Source organism: Podarcis pityusensis (genome assembly GCF_964106645.2).
Source record: "Podarcis pityusensis genome assembly, chromosome: 10".
Lineage (NCBI taxonomy): Eukaryota > Metazoa > Chordata > Lepidosauria > Squamata > Lacertidae > Podarcis > Podarcis pityusensis.
Genome location: NC_138035.1, coordinates 29,052,746 through 29,077,894, shown reverse-complemented (window position 1 = coordinate 29,077,894; position 25,149 = coordinate 29,052,746). Strand labels below are relative to the sequence as shown.

The 25,149-nt window shown below is 44.8% G+C and overlaps 1 protein-coding gene and 1 long non-coding RNA gene across 3 annotated transcripts; one reads left to right on the top strand and one right to left on the bottom strand.

Moving 5' to 3' along the window:
* On the bottom strand, positions 1–19,342 carry CSF2RB (colony stimulating factor 2 receptor subunit beta). 2 transcript variants are annotated; one of them, XM_080971681.1, is made up of 13 exons: positions 19,208–19,342; positions 17,323–17,449; positions 14,142–14,308; positions 9,424–9,581; positions 8,681–8,861; positions 7,351–7,489; positions 7,096–7,256; positions 6,368–6,510; positions 6,112–6,274; positions 4,912–5,002; positions 3,284–3,353; positions 2,324–2,403; positions 1–1,351 (listed from the first exon to the last, which is right to left on the bottom strand). In XM_080971681.1, exons 1-13 carry the CDS (start codon positions 19,266–19,268, stop codon positions 268–270), a joined length of 2,625 nt encoding a protein of 874 aa, XP_080827807.1. In that variant the 5' UTR covers positions 19,269–19,342; the 3' UTR covers positions 1–267. The 2 variants fall into 2 exon arrangements, with proteins under 2 accessions (XP_080827807.1, XP_080827806.1); XM_080971680.1 differs by lacking the exon at positions 19,208–19,342 and having other exon boundaries at positions 17,323–17,827.
* LOC308457719 lies at positions 19,247–24,968 on the top strand. Its single transcript, XR_013977076.1, has 2 exons — positions 19,247–19,388; positions 24,626–24,968. It is a non-coding gene; the product is annotated as an uncharacterized lncRNA (long non-coding RNA).
* The last annotated feature ends 181 nt before the right edge of the window (positions 24,969–25,149 follow it).

The window sequence follows — 25,149 nt, the reverse complement described above, 5'->3', positions numbered from 1 at the left end:
TAAATAAATCACATGTTGATATGAAGCTGTGAAGAACTGAAGACTGGGGGAAATGAGAACTGGGGAGACACTGAAACAGATTTATCCCTTTTTAGGGCAAATAAATCTGTGTTGTGAGAGGTGGGGGCTCTTGTCCCTGCTGCCATTCCTACAGAATCAAAGAATTGTAGAGTTGGAAGGGACCACACACAAGCACCCCCCCTCTGCTTTTCACAACGGGAAGAAAGCTCAATACTAGTGACAAAAGGAAAGACAACAGAATGATGTTCATGTATGTCTGTGAGGCATGCCCACTCTCAAGTCTTGGCAGAGGGCAAGGGTGGTCTGCAGCTTGTTCCCAAGATGCTTGTCCTCACAGAGAGGCTTGGTACCTTTCTGAATAACCTCTGATAGTTGCTCCTGTACAGATCCTGCTTGACTCTTAGAGGCTTCTGCCATGGTCTTGGAGCCAGGGAAGAAACAGTATTCACCTACCTGGCTTAATAAAACTGGGCTACTGTTGCCACCAGGTTGGAATAAAAGGAAGCCCTTGTGTTTAGGCTCATCTGGGGAAAAAGGAAGCCCTTCCTTTGACACAGATCTTGGGGTTTGGGGCATGCTGGTGACGTAGTCACTAAATGAGTCCTGGGACACGACTGGAACATTAGCTGGCTGCCCAGGATCTGCTTCCTTCTTCTGAACCAGCTGTGAGCTTGAGATATCATCCCTGGTTGGGGTCAATTGTGAGGCAGCTGTGGCCATCGCAGAACAGAGAAGGCTTCCATCCTTTGAGGTTAACAGAGGTGAGGGGAGCAAGAAGTCCCTCTCTTTACTTAGTGATAGATCTGCTGTGGCAATGTAGTCTAAGGACTCATTTTGACCGTGGTTCTTCATACTAGTAAGCCTCTGTGACCTCAAACCTTCATTTGCCTCCTTCTCCAACCTGTCACTTGCCACTCGCCTTTCTTGCCTTTGAAGAAGTTGATGCTTCTCCTGCTCTCGGACAAGGACAGGAGACGCTGGCGGCTCTTCCTCTTTCCCCACAGGTGGAAGCTGCTGGAAAATAGAGCAATGAGGCTGTCCCACAAATTGCGGAGCCACAGGCATCTCCTTCTTTTCCAAAGAGGCAACTTCCGAGTCCTTCTGGTTCTCAGGAGAAGAGGACTCTGGTGGGAAGAGTAAGTATGGGCCATCAAAATCAAACTTCCGAGCCTTGTGGCTACAGAGTGGCTTGTCAGGCTGATCCAAAAATTGTCCGGCATTGGCCACAGGAAGTTCTGTTCCTTTCACATGCTGGAAGGCAGTGGAATGTGGTGTTGTTTTCCCTGAACTGGAGGCTTCAAGATGCTCTGGATGACTAACCAGCCTCTGGCTGCAGCAGAGGAAATAAGTGGAGAATGTTAGTCAGTAAAGAGAGATCTTCCCACCAAAACAGGTTACTCCAAGACAATACCCCTACTCAAGCATTTGCCTGAGTGTGTGTAGGCTAAATGTGGGGAGTGGGCAGGGGCATACATGCAAGTCCCACCTCAGCGTCCTCCCATGCACCAACTCTGTTGAGAGGGAAGTCTGAGGAGGAATTCATCTGAAGATGCTGGGATAAGGAAACCTGTCTTATCAGGCCATAGCTCAGAGCCAGAGCATCTGTTTTGCATGCAGAAGGTCTCAAGTTCAACCCTCAGCTAGTGGCTGACTTGGGTACTATGGCACCCGTTGCGAGGCCAAAATTTGGTGTACAAACAACCAGTCCTCGTATTGCCTTCCCAAAAGTGGGTAAGGCAGTGCGTGGCTCTGGAAGGAGGCGTAAGGGCTCTGGCATGGTCCTAGAGCCCTCCTACCCAAAGCTGGGAAAGCACTAACTAGGCTTTTAGAGGGAGCTGGGAGGACTCTAAGACCCTGTCAGAGCCCAACACCTCCTTCCCACAGCCTTGCTTACATGCTTACTAGGCTTTGAGATTTTGCCCCCTTGGCTCATCAGCCACCCCTGCCCCCAACATCTCCAGTTAGGGCTGAGATTGTCCCCTGCCTGAAACGAAGTGGGTGGGGACTGCTTGACAATTAGTGTAGACAATACTGAACTAGATAGACCAATGGTCTGTGGCTTCTTTCTATGCGCCCACTTTCCCAGCCATTGTTGGCTTGCTAGTGAACAGGAAGCAGCTAATTAGAGCGACAGAAACCAGTATAATTCTTTGCCTATCTGCTCAGAGGAAACCCCACTGAGTTAAACAGAGCTTACTCCCAGATAAATGTGTACAGGATTGCTGCTTTAGTGTATACATACCAGCTAGTTTTCTGAGAATGCCTTGGACAAGCAGTGTGTCCTTCCTTTAGATGTACTTACCTTTCCAACATACAGCTGTTCACTTGCTCCCTAGAGCTCTGGCTACTACTGTCCTCTGAGCCATTTAGCAACTCAAGTCTCTGAAAGGACACAAGGGCAGTGTTGAGGAAAGAGCTGGAACGAAAGTGCCACTGTGCATGGTACAAGTTAAACACAGGGTGTTTGCGGGTGAGACCATGTCCCAAGTGCTTTAGTGATACAGGGCATCTGCAAATTCCTGCTTTCTCATGGGCACCTGTGTGCTGGCTTAGTGCCCATACGCAGCTGGTCTCATCTTCATTCAGATCCTACCTTGTGTATCAGTTAGGTGGATCAATGGTTTGACTCTAATAGAAGAGAATTTCCTATGTTTCACATTTCCAGACTGTTCCAGTGCAGATCTTGGCTTAAAAAAAGTATCAACATATCTTTGCTTTTTCGAAACAACATGTACACCATACATTGAAAGCACTTTTATATATCACTTTAACAGTCATGGTTTTCCCCAAAGACTCCTGGGAACTGTATTTAGTTCAAGGTGCTGAGAATTATAGCTCTGAGAGATTTCTCCTAAGAATTATAAGCACCTTTACCAAACTAGAGTTCCCAAGATTCTTTGAGGTAAGCCATGTGGTATTTTTAAAGTAGTATAAGAGAGTTTTAAATGCATAGTTTTGAAAATATGGATTTAAATGCAGTTGTTCATGTGGGTATTTTTTTTAAAATGTGGAAATGGAATGAAGCAGACTTGGGGTGAATCAGTCAGAAGTGACATGGACCTGAAATTGGTCACCCACATGGGAGAGCCTTAATGTCCTTGGACCTTGACCAAGGCCAAACACACAGTGTTGAAGTATCTCATGGAAGATGGTTCGATACAAAAAAGGATCAGAAGGAATGCCTTCAAACAAAGAAGCCCAGTACACTTTTGCAAGGCAGAAGCAGAGATGCTAATTCCAGTCCAAAGGAAATCTCTCTCACCGGGAAAAGGTTTGGGAGAAGAAGCGTCTTGGGAGGGTGTGGGATGGCTTCCTTCCAATTCTTGCTCTTCCTGTAATGAAGACATTAAAGCAACGTTAGTCAAACCAAGGTGGAATCTTGTTCAGCAGCAAACATTTGCTCTCTGTGGTTGGCAAATATCAGTCCATCTATACTTCAACAAATGCTGCATGAAACAGCTTCTGAATGGAAGCTGCTCAATGTGGCATCCATAGGATTGTTCACTGCTTGAACCAGCACCACCACGTTAGAAGGATCTCCACACTGCTGCTGTTGCCACCCAAAGTGTTTTCAAGTGTTTTCCACATGTTGTTTCAACCATGGTGATGCATGGACTTTATTCCAGATGTTGAGAGGATGTCTAAAATAATAGATGACATCTGGTTGCTGCCAGCTAAGCAACCAGGCAAATCTGGCAGTGCTGAGAGCATGTGGTCAGCAGATTCTTAGTCATTTAAAGCCTCCATTTCACCTGGCAGCAGCAGAATGAGAGATGAGACAGCCAGGACCTCTCAATTAGCTTGGGTTAGAGACCAAGTCAATTTTGCTCCCCCCCCTCCCCACAACAGTTTCCATTCAAGCTACTCATTATGCACATTAGATGTGGACTGAAATTTGGCTGAACATTCTTCAACAGGAGACTGAAATTGTCCACAATACTACGTTCATGGGGGGGGGGTGTAAGAAAATTCTCAGAAAACCCAAATTTTCTTTAGGTCAGCCAACTTCCCCACTCCCAATTTTGCATCCTGGGAATAGGAGAGAGAATTTTGGGCACAATTTGCAGATCCACTTTTAATTTTGTTTCATGCTATTTTAATATTGTCGAAAGAAACAGTGGGCTTGGCCTCCGCACCTTCCAGTTCTTGTCTTTCAGCTCACTGCTTCCTTCAAACGGTGGCATTAACAGAAGAGAAATTTCTGAAAGTTTCTTTTGTAGCCTTCTCCAAAACTGCTGGAGGATTCCACCCTAGCCAGAGACTGTTCAGCAGCAACAACACCCCAACACACGCACATTTTGCCATGCACAAAGAGGGTAGAGATTTTTGGAATACCCTTACCCCCTACAGCCCTTATGAAAACAAGTATATCACTTTTGGAATTGACACCCGAGTTTCCTTGTTTTCCTCTTCCCTCCTCACCCCTTATCCCTTTTGTGTCGTGCCTTTGGATTGTATGCTTGTGGGCAGGAACCACAATGTTTTTAATCTGCACACAGCACAGAATAAATTCTATGCACTTTGTACATGACAAATAATAATAACACTGCCATGACACTATGCCACCCAGCATAGCCTGCATGTTTATACATATTTCAGATGCAGAAAGGGTGGAGAACACTCCTCTTTGTGGATGTTAACAAACTGTGAGCTGTCCATGTGCAATGCATCACCAATGCAAATGTATGTTCTGGAATATTTATAGAGGTGTGGTTAAAAAGACAATACCCAGTCCACATGATGAACAGCTGTATGCTATGGAATGTTCACTATATGGCAACAGCCACCATTTGAGAGCTGTGCAACCCCTTGCAGCCAGTTCCCACCCTCCACTCCACTATTGTGTGCCAGTGTATCCAGATGCCCAACCCATTTGCAACACATGCTTACCTGAGAAGATAACTATGGCAAAAGCACATGCCTGCCATCATCACAATGACAGAGACTGCTGCAATCAGTATAATGCTCCAAGGAGGCACAACTGAAACCAAACAGAAGATTGCAACATCATCAGAATCCTGAGAGATCAATTGAAAGGAAAGTTAAAGCAAATTGCACTTCAAATTTGAAAACTGACTTTGAAATCAAAGCAGTGTTGCCTTTGCTTCAAGTGTTCTTAAGAAGTCACACCCAGGGAAAACATTAGATGCATGTCAAGCAGACCTCCAGGCTGGACTACTGTAATGTGCCCTCAGCATCAGCGACAGAGTATATGCCCGCACTGCCTAGGTGGGGTGCACTCCCAAGGGGGGCGTGGCATGGAGGGTGCCCTCCCACACGCCACAGTTCAGGGTAGGAGATGTCAGGAGCTCGGCATACACTTGAGTAGGACCCTGGCAGAGACATATGCCCAACTGGCATGTTCTCTCCCTCCTGGTCATTCATTCGGGAGCTTCAAAAGCTTTCTTCTGCCCGAACACCACAGCGACCGATGCCAACCAACACTGGCACACTTAGGGATCCACAGAGTTTGTGCAGTTTTGCGTAACACACCTCAGCAACTCAGCATTTTGGCTAATCTACCTTATTTACATATAAACACACATGGAGCACTGCAACATGGCTCTCGCTCTCTCTAGCATCAGACAGCAAAGAGAAAAAGAACAAAGGACAATATTCCCACTTCACGGAACACAGTAATACAAACATCCTGTTTCCGTTACTTCCCACTCTGTGGAGTCAAAACATACCGGTATACAATCATGTGATAGACAAAAATCCCATGACTGCAATCATGGAGCAGGAATTCTAACAGGAGAGAGGCAGGGAAGCTGCTGCTCACTTTTCTCCTGCTCTCCACAGGAGCTGCTGCGGCCGGGTGCGCATCGCCACGACTGAGGAGGGCTGCTCTCTGCCGCCGGGTCAGAAGAGCTGCTGCCGCTGGGCGTGCCACCCACTCGCCTGCCATTTTGTCATGACACCTGGGGCGGACCACACCCACTGCACCCCCCTTCCTACGCCTCTGCTCAGCATGTGCCTGTCCATATAACCCTTCAGCATATCGCCTTCTGAAGACAGCAATAGAACCTTTCCCCCTAGAGAAGAAAGGTGGACTAGAGCCCTTGTTTGGAAACTCCATTTGTGGCTTACCCCTGTGTGTTGTCCAGTCAATTTCCTTGCTCCATTCACTCCATGGACCATCATATGAGTAACCACGGACTTTTGCCCGCACCTTTGCTGTGTAACTTGTGTCCTGTTCCAGCAACTCTGAGGGGAAGGTGAACCATGTGTCGTCACTGTTGCCCAAATGGTCCTGAGAAGAGAAAAGAGGAGAAAAACGAGGGAGGAGATAACACTTTGCTTTTCTCAAACTACTGTATTGGAGCGCAGTTTATTTACTGCTCACCTCTGAAGGCTTTCCAGTTTTCCAGTATGAGATTTGATATGTCTCTGGAATTCGCAGAGTCGAATTCCTAACTTCCCATTTGAGGCTGTACTCCTGGTCGTCCTGGGTTGACATAGACAGCTTGAAAGGTGGGCCTGCCTTGACTGGAAAACAAAGGATGCATCAAGAACAGAAACCTATCTCTTGTTAACCTGTTAAAGAGTATTTGCGAGGGTAAGGTCAGGGTGAGCCCAAGCAAAGCAGGAGTTTACCCCCAGGAGCCCCTGGGACTTCGCTGAGGGACTAGGATGCATTGCCAGCTCCCTTGGAGAAGTGGCAACAACAAAAGCATCCTCAGAGTCTCAGATTGATGTGCTTCTTTCCTTATGGAGTGTCTCTTGAATTGTGCTACCCCAAGTGGCTGCTAATTCATTTTATGGCTTTATAACCCTTGTTCCCTCCATGACAGGACAAGGGTCTTCCATTCAGCTATGGACCAGATCCAGACTTGCTCAGCTCCCACAAGGTTGTTGCACCTTTTCCCTTCAGAGTCTTGGCCCTAACTTGGTCTGCCTGTAAGTGGCACTGGCACTGTGTTCAGCCATGTGATTCTGTCTTATCTTCACATTTGCTTCTTCATGATTGCATACAGGTGACATTGCCCAGGTAAGTCACAAAGCAAAGCAAAGTCATAGGAGCCCGCATGTGCCCCATAGAATTAAGCTTTGTGGACTTTAAAAGGGCCTTACTGTGTTTTGCTGCCTCCATCACTTTCTCTTCCTCTTTTGGCTGCACAGTCACGAGATATTGGCTTATCCTCTCGGGGTTGGTGACATTGATCAGACAGCTTTGCAGGACATATCGGGTGGAAGGCAGTTCCATTTGAAGGACTGGAGAGCATTCCTTCTCTCTAGGAACAAGGAAGATACAACAAGAGGAAGTTAAGTTTTTTTAAAAAGGCAAGAATATTTGGATGTATTTTTGCTTCATACAGAAAATCTCACCCTGTTTCTGGGCTGGCTTTGTAGAAGAGTGTGAATGAGACTGAATTGGTGACCTCTTGACGCACCTCCCAGCTGCAATTTAGCTGATCAATGCCATTAAATAGACAGCGGAGGTTCTTGGGCTGAGCTTCTGCATCATCTAATGGGAGAAACCAGAAAGAATAAGCCCTGTCTAGGGTCATGCAGAGCTTGGCAAAAGCTAACACAGGGAAGTAACATTGCGGAGGTATTTGGTAAGAAGTGCAACTAGAAATGAAAAAGAGGATCCATTAAATATCAGGCTTCTCAGAGAAGACAAACCAAACTATATAACACAAAACAATTCATTGATCAAAACAGAAATATGGGTTGTCCTGCAGAGAAGACACCAGTGCAAATTAACTGTCATTAGTGTTGTGGAAGCCACCAATGAGTAGATCAGAAATGGGGAGCCTGGGTCCTCCAAATATTGCTAGACCAGACCCAGACATCAGGGCCAAAGCTCAGGGAGTCCAATGAGTTAATTCCAAAGGAAACAGAAACTATGTACACAGTGCATCCCTGGAGTCCTCACCACTTGTTGAATTAAGGTGCAAGGAACAATAAGATGGGAAGTGGGTTAGTAAATGTGAGGGAAGCCTTGTATGCAATAGGCTAAGTCTATTTAGAATGAGCACAGCTGAAAGTACCATCACCTCCTGGTCCAATACTGGATGTCATGGACAAGGCAGATCAGAGTTTACAGCTTCTGACATGCTCCAAGAAAGGTTGAGAGCAGACCGAGTCATTATAAGCATCTTCTGGAGACTTATGATCTTCTGGCTCAGGTGTCTCCTGATCTCCAGCAGCAGACTCAGAGTTCTGCACTTGGTCAGACTCCTTAGTTGTAGACTTTGCAGCCCATGACCTTGAGTCTTGATTGCTGCTGGACTCTGGGGTCATGACAGGTACAGGTTAACTCCAACAGACGTCCCATCGTGTTTTGAGGTGAACCACCAGCATCATGGAGTTCTTTCCAAGAGTGATCAAAATGTCTGGGTGTGTCTCAAATCTTAGCTTCATCTCAGTGCAAAACTTGAAGCTTCTTCACAAGCCGCTTAATGGCATCACAAACACAAAGCTGATGGTGGGCACCAAGTTGGGAAAGCCTGCCCGACACCATGGGTGTCTACAGAAGAACAGCAATGAGATATGCATGTGCAAGAGTATCCAGAGTATTTGAGCAACTGAGTGCAACTCATCCAGAGCTAATCTTCCAGCATAAATCTTATCCAACAGGCATGCAGCTCTTCCAGCAGCTTAGAACTTACACCCATGCCCACAAGGAAGAACCATCTCTTTGCAATATTACCTTTCCATGTTTTCTGTGTCTCCCAGTAGACTTCATGGCTCCATTTACTGTAACAGCCAACAAGACCACCGCCTTGTCTTGGTTTGCTTCGAACACGAGCAACATAGGGGCTCCCAGGCACAAGGTCATCATGGAGGAGAAGGCATCTGGAGGTGTTTGGCATCAAGATAGAGGTGGAATCCTAGCAAGGGAGAGAGAGAGATTTGCATTGGGGGGGGGGGGAGATAAATATATTTCCATAGAAATACATTTCCATACTCTATATACTCCAGCCACCCGTTCTCACAGGGGCCTGCTTTGGGGCCTATAGGAAGCCAAAAGTGGAAGCTGATCACAGCAGCGCTCCCAACGCTTGTTCTCTCCAGCAACTGGTATTCAGAGGACTATCACCTCTGATACTGGAGAGAGTACAGAGACATCATGCCTAGCAGCTACTAATAGCTTTATCCTTTTTGAAATTGTTTAAACCCATTTTAAGGCCATCCAAGGTGGTGGTCATTATATCTTGGGGTAGTGAATTCTATAGTGCTACCTTCTGTACTCCATTTAAAACTCTTAATTTTTGGAAACCAGTCAGCACTTCTACTAATGGTATCGAATACACTTCTTGTGTAGAATAATATTTTGTGGTGGTTTTTTCTAATAATAATAATAATAATAATAATAATAATAATAATAATAATCACTGCATGACTAAGTGCAGACAGAAATGTTGACGTGACTCTCAAAATGGTCATAGATACCTCCCAGAGTTCCCAGCACCTTTTGTAGGTCACTTCAAAGTCCAGGGCTCCATCCAGCCAATGTCTTTTATTTGTTCCACCCCCTGCTTCCCAAGCCAATAGGTAGTCACCATCCTCTGTGACAACAACATCTTGAACCTGGGGTGGAGGAGGTCGTACTGGAAGAGTGAATAAAGAAAAACACAGGTTAACCTTTGCTCAGGTGGAAAGGTACAGATCTGCCTATGGTACCTGCTTGGTACCTGACAGAATGCCTCTTCTTGTATCTACCTACTGCTAACTGTATCTAAGAATGTCTTTCTCTATGCATTCTCTCAATCTGAAGTTCAGAGGGGGCCTTTTTGGTGGTGGCCCTCTGGCTATGGAACACTCCCCATAGGGAAAGCCACTTAACATCTATGTTGTTATTCTTTCAGTGTCAAGCTACAAACCTTTCCTTCTCCCCAAGTCTTTTAAGACCACCTGATTTTATTCCCTGTCTTCTGCTTGGCTCTAGGAGTTTTAAGATTTACTGTGCAATTGTCCTACAAGCATTGTACAGGTATTTTAAATGATCCTTACAATGCTTAGATAAGTTGCTTTATAAAGCATCTAACAAAGTATAACAAATAAATCTTCATTTCTTGCACCTTGGACCTATCCACTCTTAACTGGGACAGGAGGCAATTGGTTTCAGTGGAATTTCCCACCTGGGAGGTGTGCTTAAGATTGCAGCTTGTGGATCAATTCAAGAAAGCAATAAAGATGGTTTAGTTGACATTCAGTTAAGGCCCAAGGTCTATTGATCTGATGTCTTCACCAACAAAACACTGATTGTGTCAGCTTTAGAAGTCTAATTTAATCATATTTCAAATATTTTTACATCGCAAAGAGATGACAATGTGAAACTGCTAAATTACAATAAATTGAGAGGTTCAATGCTATCTCCTGTGGAATGAACGAAGACATAGACGTTCTAGCACATTATGTGCATTAATTGGTTTCCCAATGTCAGGCTGTCTCAGTTATCAACAACTTTGCAACTCCCGTGCAACCTTGGAATTCCTACTGCTAATCTCAAACTCTTGAACTTTGGTCCTTGCTCTTGGACTGGACTGATTGTTGCTAATCCTTTTCCTTGTAATAGCACCTGGCCTGGATTCTGCTCTTTCCAAGCCACTGAGTTTGTGTCTAAGTGGACCTGTTATTGGTTTGGGGAGGGAGGCTGGGCACATGCTGTACATGAACCTGAATGCCCTCAGCTGCACTTTCCTGAACCAAATGATTTCCTGAAAGTAACTCCACTTGCTTCAGAGGTTGCCAACGTGGTGCCTGCCAGATGTTGTTGGACTCCAAGTCTCATCGGCCTCAGCCAGCATAGCACAGCATGGCTAGGGATGATGGGAGCTGGAGTCTAACATCTGGATGGCACTACATTGGCTACCTGTGGCCTAGATGGGACACTGCTTGTTCTGACCCCTCGAGACCCCACCCTAACCTTTCCACAATCACCATTCAGTGGCTGCCCTAGACCACCAAGATTGGACTAAATTAAGCCCACTGCCGCATCCTCCATATGAGATTTGGCACGCTGCAGAACAGGATATTTAGGGAAAGACTGATATCAACTTCTAGTAGCATGCATCTCTACTGAACATCTCCAAAACAGTGTGAGGGCATGACTTAGAGGGAAGAAGTGGATTCTTAACAACTGAGAGAAAATAATTCAGGGCGAGAAGAATCAGAAGGATGGAAATATTTAAGCTCCCCTTTCTTGCTGGCTGAGGCTGATGGGAGTTGGAGTCCAATAACATCCTTGCCACTAAAGGTTCTCCATCCCTGATTTCAATGTTCATCACAGACTCAGAATGCCATATCTTCATCAAATGTCTACTTGGGCTTTCAGCACATTCAGATTTAAAAATCTATTTTTGTTTCATCCTGATGGTGATGTGGGAGGGCAAGGCAACTCGGGCCTCTAGGTCTAGGGGGCTTCATCAGCCTACCCTCTCCCCAGTGCCGCAGTCTCCCCTCTCCCAAAATTGTAAACCCAAGACTTCATGCAAGTGCAAGGCAACTCAGGCCCAGCAACTATAAGACTCAGGGCTAGCCAGTGGGGCCCAATTTGAAGCAGTGGGGCGCAACTTGATTATTATTATTATTATTATTATTATTATTATTATTATTATTATTTGGTAGGGCCCCAGTTCACAGCCAAAGTCTGCAAAATATTATAGATATAAATAAAATCCATCTAGATTGCCCTGGTGCAGGGGCCAAATTGCTCCAATTGCCTTAAGGTCAGCCCTGATGAGACTGTGCAGGGGTTGGACTGACACGCCCTGCATCTTCTAGGTCCCTGGTGTCACCATTCAGAGTACAGACTTAAGGACTTGTTATGGAAATAAAGTGGTGGGGGGCACTTATTGGAAATCAGTTTTGTCATCTCTTCCCCTGCCAACCCCATGACAATGAGCCCAGCCACCTTTTATTCACAGTTGCATAACCACTACACTACAGCATGGCCATTAACCTGTACGTTCAACCGCTAAAATATACACCCAGTATGTAGCAATGGAGATTTATGTTACTGCTATATGAATGAACACTATGTTTTATGAATGGACTCTGTATTTTGTGAACTACCTAAGAGCTACCAGTAGGGAGCTCTAGAATCTGACATCTAACCAACTGGGTACTACCAAACAGCAACCCCTATTGCTGAAAGCAGGTAACCAGTAGGGAACGCTTCAGCTCAGCCTTTGCACTGTTGACTAAACACCCCCTGCTGTGCAGATAATGGAGAAAGCTCATAAATTGTATCCCTTCTGGCATCCTGGCCATCTCTGTTACGCTGGTGTAAACCCTGGTGCACCAGAAGCCCAGAATAGCAGCAAATAAAATCTGCTCATACATCAGCAACTGATAAGGCTTATCAACCAGTTCTTCCAAAGTCTTCCTAAATTATAAAGCTCCAAAATACAGGCCAAAAGAGAGCAGGTCTGGGAAGAGCGAGGCATACAATGGGCACCACCAGTGAAAAGGCCCTGCTCTGTGTAGCTCCTGCCCTGTCATTTGATAGGATGCCCACTTGCCCTCCTTCTTGACATGGAATGCTCTCTATTGGAGTCTTCATGTCCAGGACAAAGACCATAAGAAGGGAGAACAAGGACCTTGAAGTTCCCAACAGCTGTTAAGCAAGCAAGCAAGCAAGCAAGCAAGCACACAGGTCACCTTTGTCACAGTCAGGACACCTATGTCCTGGCCAGGCCTGCACCCAATCTTGTTTTTGTACAATCTTGTTTGTCCTCAGTAACCAAAATTATATTATCAACATATACAAGCAGAAAAGTTGTTTTCCTTCATTTGCAAGGAACTGTACAAAACAAAGTGGCATTAATAAAGAAAAGTTCCATCAAAACTATCCAGCAATATCAAGTTATAGGAAAACTGGTGCTATTAACAGTAATCCTTCTAGTTGGTTAATTGGTTTGGCAACTTCCATGCACATGATGTGTGATGCTAATTATTTCCCCCAAGAGTTAAATGATAACTAATTAGAGGCAGCTACAGTTGCAAATGGCAACAAAATATCTGTGAAAGGAAGAGGAGCGGGTTTGCTCAGGTGTGTTACAGGTAGAAATACTGTTTGCAATGAAGTGAGAGCAGTAGTTTACTTGCTCAAATTAACAAACAAGAACGTTTTGAGAATTTAAATTCTAGATCAAAATTGATTGCTTAATTGAGAAGGGGATTGTAACAAAAACACTGGGGCCCAATTTGAATAGCAGAGTGCCTGGTATCTGGTGGGCAGACCAAAGCACTCATCAGGAGAGCTATGAGATTCAGCTGAGGGTCAGATGCCTTGTCAATCCCAGCAGGTATATAACAGGAAGACCTGGCCTGCCCAGGCCTGTTGGGAGCTGCCCAGGTGGTCTAAATCAGGTATAAATATATTTGGACACAACAAGTATACCTGATGTTATGTTCCTGTTCATATGTTGTGAACTTAAAAGTTGACAGACAACCTTTATTACTGTGTCATGTGCTTTACAATGTTCCTGACATATATTTCAGCTTTCTGGATTTATTTTTCATCTGCCCTTCAGATGTGAAAGGCAGAGTGATTTAACACCTGTATAGATTTGTCATCCATGTGACGAAATGAAAAGTATGCTATTTGCAATAAACTTTGCATAAAGTTGTTGCATAAAATTTGCATTTAATTTTAATGATTCAAAGAATGGCAGGCAAAATGGTCGAGTGTTGTGCATGTTCACTTCATCAAATCATGCTTCAGCTCTCATGCTATCTGCTGCTGCTGCTGCTGCATGTTGTAGTCTCCATCATCTGGGGCAACAGGTTGACAGCCCAGGAAAGGAGATGCCAATAATAATGGAGAGCTTGTTTCTTTGACGTTTGACCACAGTCACTGTTCTTTTCTGTGTCCTCAACACCTAAGTGTAAATGTAAGTTAAACCCAACAATTTCTGTGGGGAGCAATTCTAAAAAAATGTTCAACAAATGTTGTTGTAACGTTATTTCCCACTCCCACCTTTCTTCCATGGGATTTAAGGCTGTTGGATGTTTTATCATGTTTTTAATAGTCTGTTGGGAGCTGCCCAGAGTGGCTGAGGAAACCCAACCAGATGGGCGGGGTATAAATAAATTGTTGTTGTTGTTGTTAGACAAATTGCATGAGTCCACCTTTGATGTTTCTGGAGGACGTGAGTACATACCATTATCAAAGAGGCTGACATTCACCTGGACTTTCAGTTCCTGATCTGGTTTGAAAATGAAGATATTATTCAACCAGACATTGAAAATTGTCTGGTTTTTGCGGCAGCTCCAATGTATCTGTGAATCTTCTTCTTTTGAATGACATGTCATCTGTGTGAGGTTATTCCTATAAGCACCAGAAAGCCTCATTTTATTTACTGGTAACAGCAAAGTTGTTAATTCTACAAGCATTCATTCACAACCCAGAGTCCCAGAGAATGAGTCTGATGATACACAATGCTTGTTACAGCTCTATAAAAAAGACAGGCCATATAAGCTAACAGGATTGAGGGGGGATCTTGGGACTATAGACATCCTGCCCCAATGTTTCAAACATAGAAAAGGCACTTCCTGCTGCCCAGAGCAGGGTTCCTTTATAACTGTCACAGCCATGCCCCATTCTACAGTAATACAACCTTCTAAGATATATAACCTTACAATTATACAATAATAATAATTACAGATGCATTATAATGATCAATGCAGATCTCCATGCGCTGCCTTTCAGCTAGATCTACAAATGATTTGGAGTGTTCCAGTGTCTTATTTCAGAGAGACTTAAGTTTTGTTCTGCTTGAAGTTCCGTTGTGTGTAACAAAATTTGCACACTTTTCTCTTGAAACTAAGGGCTCGTGTGCTTTTCATGTTTCTAAATGCTTGACTTTCGAACATACAGAGCTACTACTCGCCTTCTCCAGAGTGATCTTAGGAGCCAATCCTCAATGGCAGACTCACCTCCTTTCACTCTTATCGGCTCCAATCAGGACAAAGGACAAGAGGACATCTTCTCAGTGACTAAAAACTTCCCCTTTCGTGCTGATAGGGTGGCTCTAGGACCCTGAAGACAAGGAGCTTTCAGGGCCCCTGCTGCAGAAATAGTAATGGTTCTTCAAACCCCTGTGACTCCAGATTGCTACACCTCTGCTCCTGTCCTTAATTAATATGGGGCACAATTCTCTGCTTCTGAGATCTGGCCAGAAAAACATTGTTTAGCTGGAAAAGGTTGGTAAGAGAGTACACTGAAGGCGCCTGCCCAAGGAGTTCAAGGTGGCATGCATTGCTCTCATCACCTCCCTGTTTTATCCTCCCAACCATCTTGAGAGGTAGGTTAGGCTGAGCAACAATGATTGGAACCAAGGGCACTCAGCATGGATGTAGCCAGAGGATGCAGGAGAGCAGCTGGCCCCTCCAAATCAAGTAAATAAAAAATAATATTTAACTAACTGACCAATTGCATCACAGATAACTCAGTTCTGCCCCTACAGCATAAAGCCTGCCCCCTCCCCCAAATAAATCCTTGCTATGCCCATGCCACTCAGTGAGCTTTGTGGGTGAGTGGAGATTTGAGCTCTGGTCTCCCAGGTCCCACTCCTTTCCTCTAACCACCACACCACACTGACTGTCATTTTCATGCCTCTATATCCTGCTGGCCTCCACCTCCTCTTATTCTTAACAACCACTCCTTCCTTTTTTCCCCTTTGTCAGGCTAAGTTAAGGTTCAGTTCCTCTTTCAAAGGAACACAGAAGAGGAAGATGGAAAATGGAAAGAAACATCACCACTTCATCTTCTGGAGAAGTGCCCCCCACGCCTAACAAAACCGTCTCCTTGTTATTTTTTCCTCTCGCATAAAGGGACCATAGCCCTTTCCCGCACATTACAAAGAATGTGCAGAGGGGAGCATGATTGCATGTGCTGCCTCTCCTCCCGTCCTCAGCATGTTCATTAAAAGACATGCTCATTAAACGGACAATTTGTTTAATGAGGTGCAGGGCAGGAGACTGTGGCAAGAAGGAGGCACTCTTTCTCTAAGAGCAACCTGAGGGATGGGTGAATCTGTCTATTTCTGATCCATGCAATTTTCAGATGTATTTACCCATCGGTCTGCCCCATCCCAATTCTGCATTCATCCACACCTTCCTTCCTTCCTTCCTTGAAGAATATGTATTGAATTACACATTTTAAAATGTATTTTGGAAGCCTGCAGTTGGAAGAGGACTCAAGGAGTCAAGTCCAACTGCCAGCTGATGCAGAGAATTTGCTGCTACACAGCATCCGGCCAGCCACTCCTTTAGAACTCCTAAGGAAGGAGAACACACTACCTTCCAAGTCAGCCTGTTCCTCTGTGGGCACCACAAAGAAATCCCTTCTCAGTGTTTAGATTCAGCCCCATTTCTTGCAATTTGAACCATTTGTTTGGATTTATCTAAAATATGCATTTTGAAACCTTTCTTTCTTTCTTTCTTTCTTTCTTTCTTTCTTTCTTTCTTTCTTTCTTTTTATAAGATATTTATTAAGATTTTCAGAAAATTACAGTATAAAAATGAAAAAGAAAAAGAAAATACAAAGTTACAATATAAAAATGAAAATGAAAAAGAAAATACAAAATAAAAATGATTAAAAAACACTCAATTTTTCCATTACTTATTTTTCCTTAGCTTGTTTCCCGGACCTCCTCATACCTCCCTTTTTTGTATTCCAGTTCAATTTGTTGGTTCAGCAAATCCTTACCCTCTTTATTTATCCTAATCTTTGGTCTTAAAATAGTAACATTAGATTTTCAACTCTTAACAACCCATTTTTCATATTCCCTTAAAGCATTACAGCTGGAAACCACTTAATTTCTATCCAACATCATTCTAACATTCATTAATTTTACAATGTTTCTGTAGATAGTCTTTGAATTTCTTCCCATCTTATTCCACCGACTCTTCTCCCCGGTCTTTCTTTCTCCCTCTCTCTCAAAATATAGAATTTTTGAAAAGAGTTTTTGAGCCGAGAACTGCACAGGAGCACTTGGAAAGTGCAAAAAACAACAACTGGTTGATAACTAAGTGGATGAATCCATACACCTGGGAGTCTGGGAGGCAGAGATCAGGCCTGTTCATATTGGGATTTGCAAAGATCCAATTCCTCAAGCATCTCCACCCTTAGGCCCAGCAGCCTCCAGCATTATTTTTTCATTATTCTGCAATGGATAAGACAAGGGTGGGTACCTGTTCCCCACCCCAGGTGCTTTTGGACCAACTCCCATCATCCCTGGCCATTGGCCATGCTGACTGAGGCCAATGGGAGTTGGAATACAGCAATAACTGGAGGGCCGCAGGTTCCCTATCCTCAGGGATTAGAGGTTAGGCACTCACTGATATATGTCGCTATGAAGAAGCTTCATCTTGACAAAGTTCCTTGCATCCCGGCTTTCATTCCAGGTGCAGGCTGTGTGTGACACATAGTCACTGAAGCAGTCAAGAGTTTCCATAGGTGACTTCTCTGCAAAGGAAAGGGAAAATTCATAAGAATATAAACTGGTGTTGGGGAAGAACCAAAGAAGCAGGGAACAAACGGTTAATGAATAATACATTCTGTAATCTCTTGGTGGTTTTTCATGGATTTAAGGAACATAAATGTTCTTCTTAGCCTCATAGTCTTGAGAATGGAGGGTGTTGTGGCACTTTGAAAGAACAACACATTTATTGTGGCATGAGCTTTCAGGGACTAGAGTCAATTTCATGTAAAGTATGAAGTATAATCCTAAATTCCTAAATGATTGTAGAGATGGAGAGGAGCAGGAGGAAGAACTGGCTAGCAAAATAGTTTCATTGGTGACTAGCAGATCTTTTACTGCTGAGAATACAAACAACTGGACAGTGGTACGCTATTTAACACATGCCATGTGATGAAAATTCAAACCATAGGTAATCAGCTTGGATTTCTGGATTGTTTTTATAAATCTCCCTGGTATCAGGTCACTCTGTAACTGTCCTTAAGATGGTCCTCTTTGAAAACAAGAACTCTGGAGGGAGACTCCAACATAAAACCATTAATTTCACTTTATTAGAAAATTCATTTCTTTCATCTTAGGTTTGATTCAGGACTATGGATTCATATCATGTTGCATGTTGATTCAGAGAAATTCTTGAAGAGAACATATTTTACCATTTTTTGTGGAGAATTGCAATTGCAGAATTTGGAGAAGTATAGATTTTGAAGAATGGCTGTGTTTCCGTTTGCGTGTTGTTTTAGAAAATGTGGGTTTGGTAGGTTCAACTTTAAATGTGGGCTACACTGAATTTCTGCTCCCTTCCTAATTGCAAAGTTTTCTCTTAGTTCATTGATTTATATTTCTACTATGTAGGAAATGCCATCCATTCCCTTGTATGGGAGAAAGAAAAGGGGCATGCTTTGAATGACATGAGGAGTCCAAGCTAAATCTCCTCATGGTGACCGCCGTGTCTCTAGATATGATTTGGGTTTTGCCTCCTCCCTCCTCTCTCTACCACATAGAAGCTACCTATGTCTGAAGTCAATTGGAGGCACCGAGTCATCTACTTTCTCAATAACCCCAATCCTTCATAGCCTCGTCCACCCTGTTTCCATCTCCTGGTGTAACACAGTGGCTGCCAACATGGTGCTTGAAGATGTGCATGTGCCTACAGAGGACGTGCTTTGTTTTGTGGTAACCGCAATGGTTTCTCTGGCTTGCAAATGTTCCCAGAAGACCCCCCAAAATTGGTGACCTCTGCTTAAATTTGATGTGTTGGTCAGTGGGATATTATTTAAAATCATGCAAATTCACAAAGATCCATTTTAATTCTACTGGCTTCAACTTTTACCTAGATCTCATGGAAAGGTAAAGACTCTCTCTCTCTCTCTCTCTCTCTCTCTCTCTCTCTCTCTCTCTCTCTCTTTCTCTCTTTCTCTCTTTCTCTCTTTCTCTTTCTCTTGTTCTCTCTCTCTTTCTTTCTTTCTCTTTCTTTCTCTTTCTTTCTATGTGTGTATGTGTGTGCTTTCTCTTTTTCTATCTGTTGGTGGGGGATGGGAAGGGGAAAGAATCAGCCAGAGTTGATGGTGCTCACAGCTTTCGCTCTCAAAATTCCAGATGTTCTCAGAGGCCTCCAAAGGTTTGTGACCTTTGCACTAAGGTGTAACAGAACACTCGGCATCAGAGGAGCATGGAAAAAGAAAATAAATTAAAGAAGAATAGAAAAAAGAGAGAGGGAAGAGTTAGACAATGAATACAAAACTCACGCTGAGCTTCAACAACATAAGACAAGAGACTCAAAGCCAAGGCCACCCTGCAGAATCTCATGTTTCTCTCGTCTCTGTTTATCCTTGAATAATTGTCCCGCTCCTTGGGCTGAGCGCTGTCTGATGCCCAACTTCTTGGTACCTGTTCACGTTGCAGCTCTCCCTGGGTCACCTGCTGAAGGTGGGAGTAAAAGTGTAAATCAAGGGTACTTCTCTCTTCCCACCTAACTCCAAATCTGTTACGTTCAATGAACCCCCCACTCACCTACATTGCCTTGTCTGATATCTGCCCCAAACTCTTATTTGTTTTGGGGCAGACTTCACCAACCTGCTGCTCTCCAGGCGTCTTGGTCAACAACTCCCATCAACCTCAGCCAGCATGGCCAATGACCAGGAGAGAAGGGAGTTGTAGTCTAACAAATATTTAGAGGGCACCAGGTTGAGAAGGGCTGCTGGAATAAGCAAACAGCCCAGTCCAAGTAGAGCACTTGCCATCCGTTTTGCCCTCTCTGAGCAAACAGAGAACCCTCTGCTGTAATTGTATGAATTGTACGCCTGAAAGCGGTAGGAAAGTTACCTATCAGGGAAGCTCATCTGCTCTTCTCAATCAAGAAACCATGATCAGCTTTCAAGGAATGCTAGAATTCCCCAGAAGACACTCTGAAACCCCCTGGTGCCAAACCACCGCCAACTTTTAAAAGCGTCTAGCAAAGTCAGCACAAATAAAGGGCAGGATAACCACGTTCATCAAGGGCTACTAAGCATGATGGCTATGTTCTTCCTCTGCTATCAGAGGCATTATGCTTCTGAATATCAGTTGTTGGAAACCGCAGGCCCTGCTTGCAGGCTCCCTACGGCCATCTGGTTGGCTACTGTATGAACAGCTTGCTGGATTAGATGAGCCACTGGCCTGGTCCAGCAATGCTATTCTTACATTCTAATGTAAGACTGATTCAGAGCCGGCTCACCCATGAGGCATGCCCCAAATGCTGCCCAGCTTTGCCTCTGGTCTCCCCTGCCTCTAGGGGCAGAGGGACTGGTGGCAAAGCTCTGCGGAATATCTCCCCTCCTGCCAGGTCAGCAAAAGGGTGGGGGCGTTCTGCCACCCAGCTTTGCCACCGGGGGGGGGGTGTAGATCAGGAAGCATGTACCGCCTGCCTGGCAGGGAGAACTGCTTATGGAGTTTGCACCCCCATCACAGAGGCAGCAGGGCATTTTGCCTCAGGTGCTGAAACGCCTTGGGCCCCCACTGCTCTGATTCATCGTTATGACCTCCAGAAAGAACTGCTCCGGTTTCTTTTCAGGTCAGACCGAAACTGGTCTACAGAGCTAAAACAAGGACTCTCACTCTCGCCACATCTCATGGAGAAACTTCTATGTGTGGGGATGAGAGGAAAGAATCCTGTGATCACTCAAGATCACATTAGTCATTATGTGGGTGACCCATGATCACATCTCCTGCTGACATTTTATTTGCCTAGCTGTATCTGCACCGTACATTTAAAGCACACTTACACCACTTTAGCAGCTTCCCCCAAAGAATCATGGGAATTGTAGCTGGTTAAGGGTGCTCAAGTTTGGAAGTTTGGAAAGTTTGGAAAACTCAGCAGTGGCCAGAGGATTGGAGAAGATCAGTCTACATCCCAATCCCAAAGAAAGGCAGTGCCAAAGAATGCTCAAACTACCGCACAATTTCACTCATTTCACATGCTAGCAAGGTTATGCTTAAAATTCTACAAGGAAGGCTCAAGCAGTATGTGGACCGAGAACTCCCAGAAGTGCAAGCTGGATTTAGAAGAGGCAGAGGAACCAGAGACCAAATTGCAAACATGCGCTGGATTATGGAGAAAGCTAGAGAGTTCCAGAAAGACATCTACTTCTGCTTCATTGACTATGCAAAAGCCTTTGACTGTGTCGACCACAGCAAACTATGGCAAGTTCTTAAAGAAATGGGAGTGCCTGATCACCTCATCTGTCTCCTGAGAAATCTCTATGTGGGACAAGAAGCTACAGTTAGAACTGGATATGGAACAACTGATTGGTTCAAAATTGGGAAAGGAGTACGGCAAGGCTGTATATTGTCTCCCTGCTTATTTAACTTATATGCAGAATTCATCATGCGAAAGGCTGGGCTGGATGAATCCCAAGCCGGAATTAAGATTGCTGGAAGAAATATCAACAACCTCAGATATGCAGATGACACAACCTTGATGGCAGAAAGTGAAGAGGAATTAAAGAAACTTTTAATGAGGGTGAAAGAGCAGAGCGCAAAATATGGTCTGAAGCTCAACATCAAAAAAACGAAGATCATGGCCACTGGGCCCATCACCTCCTGGCAAATAGAAGGGGAAGAAATGGAGGCAGTGAGAGATTTTACTTTCTTGGGCTCCTTGATCACTGCAGATGGTGACAGCAGTCACGAAATTAAAAGACGCCTGCTCCTTGGGAGAAAGGCGATGGCAAACCTAGACAACATCTTAAAAAGCAGAGACATCACCTTGCCAACAAAGGTCCGTATAGTAAAAGCCATGGTTTTCCCAGTAGTGATGTATGGAAGTGAGAGCTGGACCATAAAGAAGGCTGATCGCCGAAGAATTGATGCTTTTGAATTATGGTGCTGGAGGAGACTCTTGAGAGTCCCATGGACTGCAAGAAGATCAAACCTCTCCATTCTTAAGGAAATCAGCCCTGAGTGCTCACTGGAAGGACAGATCCTGAAGCTGAGGCTCCAATACTTTGGCCACCTCATGAGAAGAGAAGACTCTCTGGAAAAGACCCTGATGTTGGGAAAGATGGAGGGCACAAGGAGAAGGGGACGACAGAGAATGAGATGGTTGGATGGTGTTCTTGAAGCTACCAGCATGAGTTTGATCAAACTGCGGGAGGCAGTGGAGGACAGAAGTGCCTGGCGTGCTCTGGTCCATGGGGTCACGAAGAGTCGGACACGACTAAATGACTAAACAACAACAAGGGTGCTCAGAGTTGTTGGGGGGGAACCATTTCCCCACATGGAACTACAATTCCCAGTGTTCCCTGGGAAGAGGGAGAGGGATTGATTGTTATACCATTCTCAGAACTCAAGCAATTGGCTTGTTTGACTTACTGTCTCAGACCTACAGTTTAACTGTGAGTTTATGGAGATTTGTTATCCTTGACTTCAATTTCCTTCTTTTCCAAACTCTGGATGCTTCCAGCCTGTAGCATTTTGCATGGGGGTGGGGATTCAAAGGCATGCAGGAATTTTAGTTTGCATGATTAAACTAGATTAAAGTTCTCTGTCATCCTAGCGCAACAAATGAAAACTGGACTTTTTGCTGCTTGGAAGGTGCATTAAGGGTGTGGCATCAACAAATGGCTAATGAGAAGACATGTAAATGACCCGCGAGCTTATCAGGATGAATGCTTATTGCCCTGAAAACACAGTTACGTTCCAAGGAAAGAGGGACCAGGAAAGAGACACTTCTCTAATATGCTCCATAGGAGTGTAAAATGGGCCTTATTTGGCGAATGATACTTTTATTAGGAAAAGGTTGCAGCAATCTGCATGACATGAATGGATTCACAACATTACACACCACCACCTGCCTACCTTCTGGTCCATCTGCCTCATCTCCCTGCTGTTTTATGTCTCTTCTCCATCCCTTTCTTTTTAGGGCAGGGTACCAATTCCCTGGCCGTTGACTATAGCTGTGTCCACAGGAATGCGTGTGTGTGTCATTTCCCCCCCATTGTACACATATGAGTGCTTTCAATTTCATGGCTCCAAAACCAATCTCAATGTTTCACATTCACATTAGCAGGCAGTGCTTGAGGGGGTGCATTTGTACTATGTGTTGTTGCCCTCTCCTTCAGTTAGTACTTCCCCACCCCTTCGTGAGTTCCAGAAACTTGAGGTTCATTGTGCACATGTACGCAGGTATTTTGTGAGCAGATGTAACGCAATAAATCTTATCTTAACATATTTTTCACCTGTGCACATGCTTTTTAAAAAAAATATATATCTATGGAATTGTGCAAGAGCAAGCTTCAACCAGAGGCAATGTTTCAAATATGTTTCATGGTAGACAAAATAGCCAAGGGTGGGTTTTTTTTGGGGGGGGGGGGTTTAAGAATATTTTTTGAAAGATACCCTTTTCCATCTGCCAGATTAAAAAAAGGTAAAGGACCCCTGACAGTTAAGTCCAGTCGCAAACGACTCTGGGGTTGCGGTGCTCATCTTGCTTTACAGGCCGAGGAAGCCGGCATTTGTCTGCTTCTGCAGAGTTTTTCTGGGTCATGTGGCCAGCATGACTAAGCCGCTTCTGACGAACCAGAGCAGCGCATGGAAACGCCATTTACCTTCCCACCAGAGTGGTACCTATTTATCTACTTGCACTTTGACACGCTTTTGAGCTGCTAGGTTGGCAGGAGCTGGGACCGAGCAACGGGAGCTCACTCCGTCGTGGGGATTAGAACCGCTGACCTTCCAGTCGGCAAGCCCTAGGCTCAGTGGTTTAGACCACAGCGCCACCCACGTCCCTATCTGCCAGATGAAAAAGGTAAAGGTAAAGGGACCCCTGACCATTAGGTCCAGTCGTGACCGACTCTGGGGTTGCAGCGCTCATCTCGCTTTATTGGCTGAGGGAGCCGGCGTACAGCTTCCAGATCATATGGCCAGCATGACTAAGCCGCTTCTGGTGAACCAGAGCAGTGCATGGAAACACCGTTTACCTTCCCGCCGGAGTGGTACCTATTTATCTACTTGCACTTTGACATGCTTTCAAACTGCTAGGTTGGCAGGAGCAGGGACCAAGCAACAGGAGCTCACCCCATCGCTGGGATTCGAACCCCCACCCTTCTGATTAGCAAGCCCTAGGCTCTGTGGTTTAACCCACAGCGCCACCCGTGTCCCTATCTGCCAGATTAGGGCACAACAAAAGGTTGGGAAAGTGTGCATTGTGCCTGACCCCACCAGCAGCCCACTGAGGAGCACTTCTCAAGGGCAAAGAACTGCCAGGCAGGTGCCTCTGATCATCAGCTCAAGGGAAAGTCTTCAGGGTGGAACAAATGGGACCAAGTATGCTGGTTGCTCCTATGAAAGGCTACGGCTTCCATTTCAGAGAGAGAAAGACTGTGCTTTATCTCAGGAAAGAGTGTTTTTCTCCTGCTTTTCCTCCCCTGTCTCCTGTACCTGAAAGAGCAAAGCAGGGAGCTTCCATTTTCCTGAGTATAATGATCTGCTATCCTAGCCTGCCCCAATTGGCACTGATGAGAGTTGTAGTCCAAAACATCTGGAAGGAACCAGGTTTGGGGAGGCTGTCCTATGACAATGTTCAGTTCATCAAACACATGGGAAATGCCCTTTCTTTCCCACCCCAAAATCCAATGATTTTATCATTTAATTCTCCACGTCTCTAGAAAGTGTTTCCTTACCTGAAGCAAGAGATGTAATGGATTCCTCTGGAGCCAAGGGAGGCTTAAGCCTCTTGGTCTTCTTCAGAGATAAAGGAGATCTCCCATTCTTTGGTCTTCAAATAGCCTGGGTGAATCGAGACTGTTCTTGAGAATTTCGTCTCGGTTTCCTTTTCTCATACACTGCCTCCTTTCAAAATCGATTCTGGGATGGAAGAGGAAGTTGTTCTGTTTCCATTGTTATACAGATTGCACAACTTTCCTGCTTCTTCTGACAAAGTGTGACATGTTTTGGGGGCTGGCGAATGAGCACTTCTTGCCACTCTTCTCTTCCTATCAGATTCCGCTTGGAGACAACATGGAAATAAAAGACTGTGCGTGCATAGTAACTACAAGTGGGGAACCTGGGACCACTCAGATGATGTCATTTAGCTTCAGTTCCATAGACTCCATCCCACTGAGCAGACAGGTCTGGGGCTCATACAAACCACTCTGCCAACAGCCACCCAGATTCAAGGTAGGGGTGAAGCTAGAACAAACCACAGGCAGTA